Source organism: Topomyia yanbarensis, chromosome 1, assembly GCF_030247195.1.
Source record: "Topomyia yanbarensis strain Yona2022 chromosome 1, ASM3024719v1, whole genome shotgun sequence".
NCBI lineage: Eukaryota > Metazoa > Arthropoda > Insecta > Diptera > Culicidae > Topomyia > Topomyia yanbarensis.
Window position 1 is genome coordinate 175,696,925 of NC_080670.1, and position 16,415 is coordinate 175,713,339.

The 16,415-nt window shown below is 43.0% G+C and overlaps 1 protein-coding gene across 2 annotated transcripts in view; it reads left to right on the forward strand.

The window, feature by feature from the left end:
* LOC131682195 (uncharacterized) overlaps positions 1–16,415 on the forward strand; it is a 75,670-nt gene that overhangs the window by 32,122 nt on the left and 27,133 nt on the right. For both annotated transcript variants that reach the window (XM_058963523.1, XM_058963516.1), the window contains exons 3-4: positions 5,612–6,598; positions 6,660–6,769. In XM_058963523.1, the coding sequence (XP_058819506.1) occupies positions 5,696–6,598; positions 6,660–6,769 (1,013 nt within the window). In that variant the 5' untranslated portion in view covers positions 5,612–5,695. The remainder of the gene's footprint in view (positions 1–5,611; positions 6,599–6,659; positions 6,770–16,415) is intronic.

Consider the following 16,415-nt stretch of genomic DNA (forward strand, 5'->3'; position numbering starts at 1 on the left):
AAAAAAAATGCGTCAAGTTTAAGTCGACCAAATTTTGATCGTAGAACCTTTTAGATATCGAAATTTATAGTAGCTTTAAAAGTAGCCGATTTATCAATATTTTTATATGTATTTATCCATGTATGATTTCACCTAGAATTCGTTAACGAAACAACACATAAGTCAGTGCACTACAACATCGCCCACTTCTGAAAATACAACATCTCATTTGATCGATAGTGTAGCTGACTTTTTGACGTAGGACTACGTCTTTGTTTTCGATATGGGGGGTGGACTTCGCAAAATCTACAAAAATGGTTTGTACCGAAAAGTGGTGCAATTTTAAACGCATATTATTCAGCCATCTCACGATAAATTTTCAATTTTTTTTCGCATATCGCCCCGAAATACTTCTAAGAAAAGAATGCAATAGATAAACCCAAAGATATTTGATATCATAGCATTAAAAATTTAAATAATGTACAACCTAGTCAAAATATCGCGCATTTACACACAGAAGATAGCGCTTCCCAAGTCCAGTACGACAGATTTGTGTACCTAGCGCGCTACGCTTCTATGAATGAAGTCATCATCGAATATTTAAAGAACGGATTTGGCCGGACATGCTCAGTTGCCTGTTGAACGGAAGGCGGAGCAGATCACTGCGCTGTGTGTTTTCACAGCCGGTGTAGCTGAGTTAGAAGCCCGTTACATTCGCTGTGGAGGTACACTACCCAGTGCCGTCCAATACACAGCTGAACTTGTCCGTTCAAACACTATGTTTCTTTTGTGTTATGCTTGTTTCTAGCACACTTTTATGTACAATCTCGAACACAATTATTCGTACACAAAATCTCTTGTACAATCGAGCTCCATTTGCAAACACGGTTAACATAGTGTCGTGGTACTAGTTGTCCCTTTCGCTCTACCCATCATCATCATCATCATCGTTGATTTTGCTTTGTGCGCTTGGGTTCAATGTTTGAGACGAATGTCGAGGTATATCTAATTTGTTAGCAGGGTTACCATATTCACACATTTTTCTGTAGTGTCACTGATTTTTTCACAATTTTTTATCACAGATTATTTTCACAGATGGCAGATTTTTGACATTTTAATGAAAATTTCACAGATTTTTGGAAATATTGTGATTTTTCACAGATTTTTCGGAAATTTATCGCACATTTTTCGATACACATGATAGCAATCTGTGCTTTCGTTGCGCAAAGACGAAAACTTTCTTAGCAACAAATTTACGCGGATCGATAGAAAGCACAACGAAAGTTTATTATTTACGTTCGATCAATTCATTGATTCATTTTCACTTCACGTGATTCATTTTCACTCAGCCTATTATTACTCTAAATGTATTAAGAAAATAAATATCTTACATTATGTAATAAAGTCCTACGTCTACAGTTCGTGCAACCCCATAGGCCCCTTGTAGTTTTTTTGGTTTCAAGGAAAACTTATTCAAGTGATTTTTGCGAGTCGTTCATTTATATATTTCGTAAAATATTATTGAAAAACTCTTAATTAAAACCTTGTACAAATTGTGAAAACAGTAGCCAAATGGAATTATAATAAATTAAAGACAAAACAAAAGAAACATTCAATGGAGGTAGAATTAAAAGAGAGAAAAACAAAAAAAGGAACAAACCAGAAAAAAGATCAAATGATACAAAACGAGAATGCTAAAAAACGACCTATAAAATTTGGAAAAATTTTAATAATATGCAATTAATAAAAAACCCACCAGCATCAAAAATAGAGAAAAAAAACCAAAGCGGAGAAACTACAGGACAAAATTAAGATAATGGAAAAGTTAAAATTTGAAAGTATGTAAACAATTTGAAGAAATACCAAAATAAAACAGATTGAACAATCGAAACAATCAACTTAAACGTAGGAAATGAAAAAGAAAATTAGACAAAAATTTAAGAAATAGAAAAAAATTGCAAAATGGTTAAAATAGTGAAAAACCGAGTAAACTTCAAAATGAAAAAAAAATCATGAGCACTGAAAACGGGAAAAACGGCAAAAGAAAGAGAAATGAAACAGCAAAAAAAATATTATTTTTATTTAGATTATAGAGGTTTTAACCTTAAGGTCATTCGCCTCTTCGGGTTAGAAAAATCTCTTATGAAAAATTTCTAACCCTATGTGCGGGGTCGGGACTTGAACCCAGGTGCGCTACAAGGTGCGTACAAGGCAATCGATTTACCAACTACGATACGCCCACCCCCAGACAAGTTATTATTTTTAAGTGTATTCATTTTGAAATATATTGAAACAATTGGACGGAATAGATTAAAGAAAGAAATAGAAAACAGGAACAAGTAGAAAGAGCCCTAAAACAGACAAAAGAAAAATCATAGAAAACATGTAAAATCAAAATGATTTAAATTGTCAAAAAAGAAAATGCTAGAAGAAATGGGAAAATTAGTTATATTACCTTACAGAAAAATAAGAGAAAATCTAAACAATAAATGAAAATAAAATAATGGGAAAAATGTTCAAATGAAAAAAAAACAAAATAGAAAACATGGAATTCAATATTGTTTAAATGGGTAAAAAAGTTAAATGATAAAGGTAATGGAACATAAATTAAAGAAAATTAGGAAAATATTGAAAAAATACACAAAAAAGAAAAGCATAAATCTCAAAACAGAAAAAAATCATGACACGAAAAAAAAAAATGAAAAATGATTTTTCAAGCAGAGAGAGAGAGAGGACTAAATTGGAAAATATGGATAAAAGGCGGAAAGAGAAATACTAAAAAAGGTTTTTTGAAAAATATAAAAAAAGCAGAAAACAGACGTTTAGTGAAATAAACAAAATCAGTTTAATGAAATCAATTGAAAAAACGAATGAAAAAGAAACAAATTAAACGAAAGCTAAAATGAAAGATATGAAAAAACATGAAAAGATGAAACAATGAATGTAAAATCTGGATGAAATGGAAGGATACAAAAAAACAAATATGAAACAATTGAAAGAGAAAAAATTTAAAACAATAGAAACTCTAGATTATATGAAGAATATAGAATTTCTCCGACGAAATGCAAAAAAATGAAAAAAAAAATCAAATTGAGAAAATTATGGATGAAAAATAACTTTAGGGTTCGTATTTAAATTTAAATAATATTTTCCAAGCGAACACGAAAATATTACTATGATTCGTTTTATTTGTAGTTTTTCGTGTTCTTTATTCAGAATTCGTTTCTCAAGTCCTCTTTGACCAATAGAGCACTCTAAATGAAAATTACTGAGTTTTCTTCTTCTTACTAATAGATTTCTTTGTGATTCATTTAGCAGTTACGATGGATTAAAATAAGTGGAAATGGAAGCTACAAATCGTCCTGAAAAGAGAAGAAATCGCATTTGGACTAATGATTTTATTTTAACCGTATAGCTTAAGTAAACAACACTGTTTTTGAAACCGATGCATAGATTGCAAAATTTGAATTATTTTGTAAAATGCGAATCAAAATCAATTTCGAGAGCCCGGTACTCAAAAACACTTGAGAATTTTTTACATAGATAAAATTCATGAGATAATTATAGTAAAGTATAAAATTGAAAATAAATTTCAGTCAAAAATTACAAAAAAAGGTTTTATGTCTTTTTGCCCACTGCGCGTTAAAATCGTTCTTGAGTTCTAAGTTTCAAAGTTTTCTTTCGTGCAGTATAAAGTACATGATATAACTTACGATTAACTTTATGATAGAAATTGGAGGAAATTAATGCCAATATTAAAACTTTTATTCAATTTTCAAATAAATTGCTATTGAAATAATATTTGACAGAATCATTCTTTCTGTTCAAAGACCGGGCCCCCTCCACAACTCCGGGCCCGGGGGGAAACACCCCGTCCCCCCTCCTCTCTCAGCGGCCCAGCATGTTGTAACTTGTAAGGTAAGGTAAGTTCGAGATTTTGCAACTACTAATCGACTTCACGAAACAAAAACTTTCCCCACGCAGTATTTGATACAAAATAATCTACGACAAAAGTCATTGTCTGAAAATCAGAAGAGCCTAAACAATAATTATTTGAGGCAAGAACGGTATAATTTGTCAATTTATTCGCCACGCCATATGAGCCGTGCTAGAGAAAGAATTCCTAAAATACGAAATTAAGTTTTCTAAATAGATAATAAAATTGATTTCTTCAGTATGTAATATGTATTCCCAAAAGGAAAAAATGAAACTAAACACCTGCTCTTTATGCACTAATTGGTTTAATTCAATTTTGTCCCTTTTGGGAAAAAAATTGCATCGTGCCAGGCGTTCGTTTTCGCTCTATCGCATCAAACCAGATTTTCTGTCTTTGCTTCCCGGACATCACTCGGGACTAGGCAGTTACTTCGGGCTGGAGTCGCCTATTCGTACTTCAGTCTCATTTTCGAATAGACTGGTTTTAGTTCTTAGCCTCACTGATGAATCGTCCACCAAATGATCGTATTCATAATGATCTAGGTACTTAAAGTCCGTCCATATGCTTGTTATTCGAGCGAATCTAAAACCCGAGCTGATTTGCATGATAATTTCGGCCTTCCCATATGATTATAGCATGATCTGATGCTTCTAAACCGACCTTCGGCGTCCAATTGGAGTGCTTCTTCGATCAAGCGACACTTCTACGCATCAATCATTGTACATACAGCGGCATCGACAATTAGCGCCTATTTCGGTGGTTGGCTCGCGTCCATCATCATCATCACCGGTAGTGACCTCCATTGAACCGACGAGCAACCCCGCCGGAAAACAACGGCACATATCGTACATGGGTATTTTGAACGGTAGCGCGCTAATTTTCCAAATGTAGGTAATTCCAGATCCGCAGTAATTACACAACCCCCCTAAGCCACGGCATGCGTGCGTTCGGCTTCGAAGGCGGAAAATCGCCATCATCTGGTATGTGAGGAGGAGCGATCATCTATCGGGAATCAACCTGATGCGTACATATTGTTTCCGTGCTCAGTTTCATTGTTTCAAGCAACGTTGATCTTCGCCGTGGCAAACCGATCGAAGCAACCGTTGCCCGGCGCGCAAAATGACGTACGCTCTGCACCAGTTGGCTTTGGTTACGCCTCGGCCATGCCGATATGCTGATGGTGCGATCGCGACGCGAAAGCATGGGTGTGGATCGGAGCGTCGCTGGTCGGGGAGTATTGTACTCAACTGTTTTTTTCTTTCTCTCTCTGTCTCTCCTTTTTCGCTGGTTATGTGGCTCATGAAAAGAGCTGGGGATTTGTTTTGGGCTAATTTGCACGGAAAAGAAAACTTAATTAGAGCGGCCAATGAGAATCGATATGTTTTGTGCACTACCACCACCAGATGGCCGATTCGACATGCGATTATTTCCGTGGTATGCCCGATCAAAGTGCATTGACTGGGGTGAGCTAAGTAGGGTCATAACCGATTGTATAGCTTGCTCATCTTATTAATAAAAATGCACTTTACTTTTCTGCACCCCAGTTTGAAATTACAGTGTTTCGTAATCAACCGTTTGCGGCGTTTCTCAGAAATTTGAGGTGATGCTGTCATTTTGGTTGAGCATGGATCAGTGTGTCTTCTTGTTACTGATAAATATGTAGTTTAATTGTTATTTGTTCTGGTTTCATTGCAGCCCCAGCCGACTCTATGATCGCACGATAGCAGCACCGTCCCCCCTTTTTCCCCCTGCGCCCATTCAGAATCACCCTGCCCCGGGATGGACCAACTAGAGCTCGAGATACGGAAAGAAATTGAGGAACTGAACACGAGCGTGTCGCTCATCGACCGGCTCGATGCGGGTGACACAATGGACGAGGAGAAGCAGCAGGAGTTGCTCTCCTCGACCAGAGCCGTGTTCGAAAACATTAATTCGAGTCACGCGAAAAACAGCCTGACGGATTCACAGATTTCGATCATTTCGAAGCATGACGGTTATCCAGATACGGGACATTTTTACGCTTCGCCAGCGATACCGATCACCCCGACAACCGACGGGAGTGGATGTTTTGACAAACTGAGCGGAGGCGCTACGATGCCGTCCGACGGTAGCAAAACTTTGTTGACCGACAACAGCGGTATGATGCGGGTTACCAGCGACACTAGTAGTAAGGACACCAAAGCAGGTTGTACAGATGGCAACAAGTGCAATAAAAAGGAGACCAAGAAGGTTGACAAAAAGATGACGGCGAAGCAGAAGAAAAAGGCAGCAGCGGCAGCGGCTGCAGCGAATCTAAAACTAGCCGGCCCCGATCATTATTCTCCCAACGGTGGAAATTCCTCTCTGGTCAGTTTCCTGTTTCCGCCGGGCTCTCCACATTCGAAGAAAAATAGCCTCCCTTCAACGGTGGTGCTCGGAGTAATGCAGCTGTTGTTTGCCATTGCACTAGCCGCCCTCGGTGGTCTGGTGCTGGCACGGAACGCGTCCCTGGCGCTTGCCGGTACGGGTCTGTGGTGTGGTGCCATTGCCGGAATTGCCGGCTCCCTCGGACTGATGAATGTCAAGATGGCCAAGACGGGGTTCCTGGCGGTGAACTTAATCTGCGTAGCGTCCAGCACGCTCGGCCTAGCTCTGACCGGGATCGGTGCCGTACGGGACGCGAACCTGGCTCAGCAAGACGAGGTGAGTAACAGAGTTTGAATTAGTTGATCGGTTTTTCACTATGATTTTTGTTTTGCTACAGTCCATTTGGTACGCAGTGACCGCCGGTTCCGGGCTGCTAGTCACGCTGGCATTACACTTTCTCGTCAGTGTATTCTCCGTGTACTACTCGGCGCTCAAGCTTTGTTCCAGGTAAGTGATATTATCTGCTTTAGGAGGCTGCTCCGTCGTAATTATTTGGGCAAATTTCTTGAAAACGGTTACCCACTCGTTATGCTATATCATTAGGAAAATACGTTTAATTCAATAACATTGATACACGCTGTTGGAAAATTACTGTCATAGAGAACAGGGATTTAGTTTGTGTTTGTACGACCACCGTTGCTTGCAACTCCGGTGTTGATTGGGGCTATCTGAAATTGCACAGAGAGTCAATAAATACTTATGCCTGGGACTAACAAATTATTGTTCAATGTTCAACTTCTGGTAAACCTAAGTTTTTTTTATTGATTAATCGCAGCAGGAAAGAGAAGGAATGTTAGTCCGACACTTGTTATCACTAGGACATTGTTAGCATGATTAATTATTCGATTAAAAATTGTGCTGGAATTCGCATGCTATTCAAGATTTTAGGAATCTCTAAGCGTCTGGGCATCTGGAGACTCACTAGATTCCTAAAATTATGAACATCGTAACGGCGAACAGCGATAAAAAATTCTTGTTAGTAAAAGATTGAGTAAAAGAGACCATGACCAGATAGCCATTTCTCGCGGTGAGAAATTCTCACATTGAAAGTTTTAAAAAGAAAACTGTAAGCAAGGATATACTCATCCCAAATAACCTTTTGACACCACAATCTATTGGACGTCGGTTGCTAAGCATTGCGTGTATCCAATTCGTGATATATAAAGATATTCCATGACCACAAGCTGCTACCGAAATGGATTCGAAACACAGGTTATCAAAGGCACCTGAATGGTAAGAGAAACTCCTAAGCTTTGATTGCTTTTGCGAAAAAAGCTTTTTCAATGTTATGGACAACATTGTGCAACAGGGTGTTAGTAGACTTCCCGCGCTGATATGCATATTGCATTACATGAAACATCCCGCATGTAGTGGTCTATTAAACGTCCCACTGATATGAGCAAAAAGGTGGTCAGACAGATCTTTGCCACCTAATAGGCCACGTTTGGGAATGAATTTTACCATTATTTGCCGTCACGCTAATGAAATGTAACCAGTGGCGCAGTCAGAAAATCCTTCGGGGGAGGGGATAGGGATTTGAATATTTTTTATATTTATACAATACTAGCTAATACCAACAACTCAGGGAACGGGTTTGGGTAGTCACCCGACCCGCTAATCCAACTACTCTTACACGAAACCTGATTCCTACGGCATTACTTCGGGAAGAGGTTACAGCACCCATCGTCGACACCCAATCCAGTTTTCAACCGTCCACACAATAGCAATTTCTATATGGTAGTAGGAAAGGTAGCCTTGGTCAAGAATTAGTACTCTTCATCTACGGTTCCCTTGTGCCATTTAGTACCACTTCCTCGTTGAGCTTCCCACTTGTTCGCGAACTACTCACTTTATTCTCTGACGATGAATCTAGCCTACTCCGACGAAGAGTTCCCCGACGAGAGAAGTTCGAGCCAACCAGCCAGGTGCCGAGGTCAGCTCAGCGATTCCGGAGGAGTAGGGCATCTGGTTTGCTGGAGCCCCGGCGCGACTAGTGGTGTCTCGTCGCGGTCTACTCACTCTAGTTCCCGGCGGTGAATCTGACTGTACGCTGACGGAGAGTTCCCCGACGAAAGAAGTTCCCCCGATACCGATTCTTCTTTGGTGTCAGTACCACAACTTCTTGAGCCCTTTGGCTACATGTCCGGTGCCATTTAGCACCGCAATTTCTTTAAGCCCTTTAGATCTCTTCTTGTGCCATTTCGCACTACTTCCTTGATGAGTCATTCAGCTCTCCGACTTTTTCGCGGACTACTCGGTCTAGTCCCAGACGATAGACCTGACCTACTTCGTCAGAGAGTTCCCCAGCGAGAGAAGTTCTCCCGAAACCGAGCCAATCAGCTAGGTGCCGCGATCAGTTCGGCGATCCCGGTGATGCAGGGCGTCCGGTTCACTGGTGCCCCGATGACCCGCGACTGATGGTGTCTCGTCACGGTCTACTCAGTGAAGTGAATCTAGCTTACGCTGACGGAGAGTTTCCCGGCGAAAGAAGTTCTCCCAGTACCTATTCTTCTCTAGTTTTCGCTATATTTCAATCGAAATAACCGGTGGGGTGTCGTGGTTGGTCTGGCAATTCCAGATGGAACGTGGCGTCCGGTTCGCTGGAGTTTTGACGACCCATACTTGGTGCTATGTTGCAGTCTACTCGACTAGTCCTCGGCGGTGGATCTAGCTCTTCACACCGTTTCCACTGTAAGACGGTCATGATCTACATCATAACACTGTTGACTGCGTTTCACGTCTTTACGTCGCTTGTCATTCTGTAGGGTACATTATCAGGGTTGATGACCGGTTTTCTTGTTTAAAGTAGCTCCCGGCTCGTCTCTTCAAACCTCGGACATTCGAAGACCACATGCTCCGGTGTCTCCTCGACGTTCTCACACTCCAGGTACAATGGTGACGTTGCGAACCCGAACCGATGAAGATACTTCCTGAAGCAGCCGTGGCCCGACAGGAGCTGTTTCAGGTGGAAGGTCATTTCTCCGAGCTTTCTATTAACCCACATCGACAGGTTTGGGATGAGCCGGTAGGTCCACTTTCCTTTCTCTGTATTGTCCCATTCCTGCTGCCACCACACCGTCGAATCGTCATCATCTTCCTCACGTTTCTGGCGTTTGTTGCACTTGATATCCTCCACCAGAATGATGCAGATGGGGCGATAACGCATTCTGAAGATATTATTCTGTACGCAATAGCAACTCTTACGAACACCAGCCGGAACGTCCTGTTCAGCTTTTCGTGGTTCCGCTTGGTTTTCAGCGCCGCGCCCCAGGCAGGAACCCCATGTCACAGTATCGATGACGAAACACTACATAACAGACCAACTTTTCGCAGCTGTAATCAACGTGGTTGTTAAAGCTCAACCAGTTGTCGATTATCACTCCCAATTGCTTCAGCGCACGCTTCGATGAAATCACGTGCCCATCGACGGTGATCTGTATCCGCTGAACCCTTTTTCCGTGGCTGAGCAACAACACATCCATCTTGTGGTGAGCTATTTGCAGCTTGAGCCCGTTCATCCAGCTCTCGATCACATCTATTGTCTCCGTCACCGACACCACCATTTCTCCAAGTGTCTCGTCGTCCGCGAAATGCACGATTTTCACTTTCCCGGGCAGCCGCAGTGTTAAAACTCCATCGTACATCCCGTTCCAAAGAGCTGGACCGAGAATGGAGCCCTGAGAAACGTTCGTCTCTTACAGCAATGCTCTACTCTGTAAGTAGCTCTTCAGAATCTGGCTCATTCATCTGTGCAGCGCTGCACTGTAGCTTCCACATTTCGGGGAAATTACCATCATCTAAACACTTCTGCAGTAGCATCCTGAACATGTCCGGATATGGCAGGATCGCTGCTTTCAGTGCCACGTTTGGTATCCCGAGCAAATGAAAAGCACATAATGCCCCCATGATCATGGTTCAAATTCACCCCCACTGCATGGTGTTTTGAGTGTTTGGAATGGGTTCAACCCATGAAAATATCATCACCATGGTCTGGAAGATCCCATTTAAAAACCATATTCTGGTGCATTTATGAGTTTCTAAGACCATTTTGTGGTGTTTTGATGGTTGTAAAATTTAGCGCGGACCATGTTCAGCGTATCTCTATGGGGTTGTATGGTGTTTGAATCCACGAGAATTGGCTCGGTATTCCATTCGGACCGGGGGTTTGCTTTGATTTTAGTCACTTCGACGCTTCTTTGAGCTTCTCGTTAGTCGTTTGCCACTCGGCTGTGTTACCTCCTTTTTCTTCGCCGTACGGTGTCGGTGACCAGGTAGATGAAACGTGCTTCGGGAAAAGACCGTAAACGATTATCTTTAGCTTACCCGGGTATATTTCAGCTGGTGTCGACGGACTCATCTTCGTCATGTCGACTCAGTACGCGTCCCCAGGTATATTTTTCAGAACAGCTACTTATGGCAATTGGCTTGCTCAGCTTGATCTCCCATTTTAAAGAGTCCCTACCTTCTCGAAACGTCGCTTGCGTTCCTCTCTAACACTCCGATCTTGGGGCCCAAATAATTGGCTCAATTCAAAACTCGTCGAAATGTCAATTGACGATAGGTTCATCCGGAGTGTTCAGTTGTGTTTACATTTTGCTAGCGTTGCCAATTTTATTTTATGTCCGGCTTTGCGCCCCTTCGGTTCCTAGGCCTCGGTTATGCGGCTTTTTTTTACAATGGAGAAGACCTTTACGTCCTAGCTCAGTACACGTGCTATTGGTAGGGTCCAATCTACCACACGGGGTGCACTGGGGGCGTGTCGGGCTTGATTGGTGACGCTGCCATTAATACCGACCGAACTCCATTGGGCTCCGCCATCGTTCCTCCCAGGAACTACCTCTCGGTATTACTTCTGGGGGGATGGCTGTACTTAGTGTACTCATTCACTCTCACTCACGCGTTCATACGTCCTGTATGAGGCTTACTTGGGTGCTCTCTCAATCACACTTTGATTCACTCTCAAACACTCCCACATGAGGCTGACTTTTATGCTCACCCTTAACATGCAGTGTGAGACTGACTTGGATGCTCACCCTTTCACTCCTCTGCCACGCCATGAGGCATCGATAGCTAAGTCCCAACATACTACGCCACGACCCTCCCGTCTTGGCATAAGACAGTCCACTTATACGCCTATACACTCACTCTTCTGTCTTGCTTCGGGGTGGCTGGGTTTACCCCTTACGCGGTTGCCAGTCGCTGCGCCAAACCTGCCTCAGCATGAACAGACCATTCACTCCCTTTTTTGCGCTTGGCCTTTTTCGCTCCAGCTAACCAATCACTAGTTAGCCGTGCCCGTCGTCTGTTGCTCGGTTCGCCAGATTACCTGTAGCCTACTGGCAATCTGGATGGTAGCAGCCGAGACTGCGTTCCACTTCTCCACCGATTGACACATCCGCTGAATAAGGGTATCAGGGGTTGTGTCCCAGCCACAGACGTCAAGCATTGCTCTTCTTTCGACGTCGAACCGATGACATACGAACAGTATGTGTTCGGCAGTTTCGTCTACACCTGGGCAGTCCGGGCAGACTGGGACCTCCGCGTGCCCGAACCTGTGGAGGTACTGACGGAAACAGCCATGGCCTGACAGGAATTGTGTCAGGTGGAAGTGAACTTCCCCATGGGGTCTTCCCACCCAGCTCGATATGCTAGGTATCAGCCGGTGGGTCCACCTACCTTTCGAGGAGTTGTCCCACTCACGCTCACATCTGGCGACCGAGGTCACCCTGGTGCGCTCGCGGGCTCCTCTATTTCCACGTAGCTCGAAGCACTCCTCATCTTCCCGAATGACTAGCCCGACTGGCATCATGCTCGCTATCACACAGGATGCATCGTGTGATACCGTGCGGTAGGCAGGTATCACTCTGAGGCACATCACGCGGTAGGTGCTCTCCAGTTTCTGTAGGTAACTGGTTACCCTCAGTGCTCTTGACCATGACTGCTCGTCCACTTAAAAGACATTAAATGTAAGTCGCCATTTTGTTCCATTGAATTATGATTAATATGATATATTCGGCAGGATTTTTATAACTCGCCGACACACCGTATACCAATAAACGAGTTTATGAATCCAGAACCATCTTTAGTGGAATAGCAGCGCCACACCCACCGTTGCACCTCGCCGTGCTCTATATCACACTCGTGTGTAGATTGTCGCGCGATTTCTCACACACACACTCGTAACTTTCTTTGGCGACCCGAATTTGCTTGCTGTGACGAAGTGGCTCTTTGCAAGATGGTGGCACCAGTACGATACCGCTGGTCAGCACATGTGCGCAATCGCCATCACACGATCGGAGGATAATATCAGAGCTGCAAATAAAAAGCCCTCCGGCGAGGCGATTTTCCTTTACCCACTGGCTCGTGAAACTGTCTGAAGAAGGCAAACATACCTGATCGAAGGCCTTTTGTAATTCACGGATGCAGTAGAACCACACACTTCAACTGTTCTCATTACTTTGTCTGCTCATCGCGGTTTGATCGATGATGATCCTCGTAGAATCGCTAGTGTTATTTTAGACTGGTTGCGTTCTGATGTGCCGTGTAGGGAGTACACTCTCAGAAATCTTGCGGAATTTCGTCGGTCGAATCTCGAAGTGTAACAAGCAGACTTCCCAGGAACATGGACAATTTTGTACCTGTGTGCAAAATTTCGTGCACGCGTTCAACTTCAAACATGCTTCGTCTCGATGTACAAGTTCGCCTCGAACATCGTACTCAAGCGAACGATGTGCAAACTCTAGTTCACGCATCCATGTATGTACACCGGGTGCCTACACGAGAACGATTCGCACATGGCAAAAAGAGTCAGCGCTAGTGACGATGAGAGTGAGAAAGGCTTACATGAAACATCCCGTATGTAGTGGTGCCGCGAACCGATGTGTACGCACACCGTGTACGTACATGGGGTTCAGTTGTGCAGGCGAACATGTGCACGTTTTTATGTTCGAAATAGCGTGTTTGAGTTCATTCACAAAGTGTGGGTTTAATATGAGCACAGAACCAGAGCGAATATTGTGTGCGATATGCATATGGCAAGACTGGTAACAAGGGAATGCGGTCGAAGGAGGTTGTGGTGATGAAGGGGGAGGTGTACTGGTAAGAGGGGGGGGGGAAGTGGAGGATGCAACACCCAACTGCATGTTATATCTTCTATGTGAGACTTGGTTTGAGAAAAGCGGTTCAGTCATCACCATAGAATCGATGGGATTTTAACTGGGAAATATGCTCGTAAACCGGGACTTCCAAAATTATCGAAAAAACACAATATATTCAAAGAATGTTTGATTGCCAATCATTGATCCAGACCTGCGAATCGATGTAATTTGATGACCATTCCAATGAATTTTTAGTCTCTGTGGTCAGAACCGAATGAATTTCAATAGCAACAAATAGAATTACTGTATCTTTTTTTTCATTTGAAATCAAGTTTGTGAAAATCGGTCAAGAATTCGCTGAGAAATAGGTATGATATTAGCTTAGAAACTTGGCGAGTTTCCCGGGGGCATCAAGAATCATCATAGGGGGCCAATGTGATCAAAGCTACTTTGATCCAGACCCGCAAATTCAAGTAATGTTGGACCCTTTTTGATATATATTATAGCATTAGGACATGTTACCAGTTTATATGTGAATTTTCTGTGTGATCGCACTCTTCAACCCGTAACTCCGGAACCGGAAGTCGAATCAACTAAAAATGCAATAACAGCTCATGGGAGCGTTATAACTTTCAGTTCAAACTAAGTTTGTGTAAATCGGTTCAGCCATTTTCGAGAAAATTGTGTGAGTTTAAATGACTTACACATACACACAGACATTTTCTGATCTCGACGAACTGAATCGAATGGTGTATGACACTTGACCATCCGGGCCTCGCTTAAAAAGTAAATTTTTAGGGTGATTGCATAGCCTTTCTTTATATGAGAAAGGCAAAAATATTGATTTTTTGAAAAAGGATATGTGGAATAGAAATATTTTAATATGTACCACGATTGTCTGTAAAAATGGTAACTTTAGTTATAATAGTGTTTGTTATTAGGATTTCTTAAATTTCTCATTTATCTGACAATATTACCGAATATATTGTGTGATAGTACACACAAGTCACATCCCTTTGTCTTCCTTCTTGTGCCATTTATGACCACTTCTTGGTTCTGCTCTCGATTTGTTCGCGAACTACCCGGTCTAGTCCCCGACGATGGACGTAGCTTACTCCGACGTTCTTCCTAAACCGAGCCAACCAGCCAGGTTCCTAGATCGGTCTGGTGAATCCGGTGGAGCAAGACGTTCGGTGCGATAGTGTCCCGACAACCCGCAACTGGTGGTGTCTCGTCGCGATCTATACAGTCTAGTTCCCGACGGTGAATCTTGCTTACGCCGACGGAGAGCTCCCGGCGGAAGAAGTTCTCCCGACACCGATTCTTCTTCTGTTTTCGCTATATTTGTCTCGGGCTTAGCGTTAGGGTGCCGTGGACAGTTCAGCGACGACCCATACGCGGTGCTCTGTCGCAGTCTACTCGAGTAGTCCCCGGCGGGGAGTTTACCTGCGTTGCTCGCTGGTCATCACGCCATTTCCGCTGTAAGTCGGCCATGATCGGCGTCACCACTCGGTCAACCGCGTAACACGTGTTTACGTGGCTTAGCATTCTATGGACGACATTATCCGGGTTGATGTCTGGTCCTCCCGTTCCAAGCATCTCCCTACGTATCGCTTCGAACTTCGGACCAGGGTTACCAAAAACACAGAATAATCTGTATTTATACAGATTTTTCAGCCATTTTCAGACCAAGAATCGGTATGTGCAGATATACAGATTTTTGCATGTATGTACATATATACAGATTTTTGAGAAGTGATGTTACCAAACCTATTTTAGAAATATTTTCTTAGTTTCACTAATACTTCCTCTGTGTCTCTCTCAGCTTAGCCCTCTAAATAGGCTGCACACGCTGACAAAGTCGACTTAAAAATGACTTTTACTGTCAGCCGTGTTGACAAACATTGCTTCACAGTTTAATGGCAGTGTTGGTAAACCCGGCTCACAGTAAAAGTCATTATTTATGTCGACTTCGTCCGCGTGCATAGCCTAATTAAATAATCTTCACTTTTGAGAGTGGTCGCTCATTCTGAAAGGTAAAGGTTTGTAATACACTCAGGTTAGCACCCAGCAAACGCCTAATGCTCTGTGACTTTGTTAATTCTCAATTTTTTGTCCGAAAATTCGACAGCTACATTGGTCGACTTAATGTATGTAACATTATATATCAACAAAAGTCATTAAATGAAGATGAAAATTATTTTTCCATTGTGCCCATCGGTAAAGTTCAAGTTTCTGGATGCAAAATATCAGAACGATTTGTAGTGTTTTTATGGCGAAAAGGTCCTTGCTTGACTCATTTAAATCACAGGAATTAATATCTACGATAGATAATCCACCAAAATGTTAAATAAGTCAACTGATTCGTTACAGATACCGACACAGATTTTTCGAAGAGTAAATACAGATGAAAAGATTTTTTAGGATAAAAATACAGATTTAATTTTGGCAACCCTGCTTCGGACATTCGAAGATCACGTGTTCCGGTGTCTCCTCGATGTTCTCACACTCCGGGCATAACGGTGACGTTGTGTGCTCGATCCGATGAATATACTTTCTGATGCAGCCGTGGCCCGACAGGAGCTCACCTCTACGTGGACCACGTCAACAGGTTTAGGATGAGCCGGTAGGTCCACCTTTTCTTTCCTGCAGCCCCCTCGCTATCAAGTTGCCGTTTCTGGCGATTCTCCGATTGTAGCACTCGATACACTCCGCCAGGGTGATGCAGATGGGGATCATCTCGGGATCTGATCCAGAGGTGGCGGCAGCACTACAAAGAACACCTGAACGGCGATGCAGCAGACGACGAGGATGGCACGGTAACGTACCTGGGAGCACGCACGGAAGACATTACACTACCGGCTCCGGATCTCCAAGAAATCCAGGAGGAGATTAGCCGGCTCAAAAATAATAAAGCCGCTGGGGTTGACCAAATACCAAGCGAGCTACTAAAACACGGTGGCGCGCCACTGGCTAAAGCGCTGCACTGGGTGATT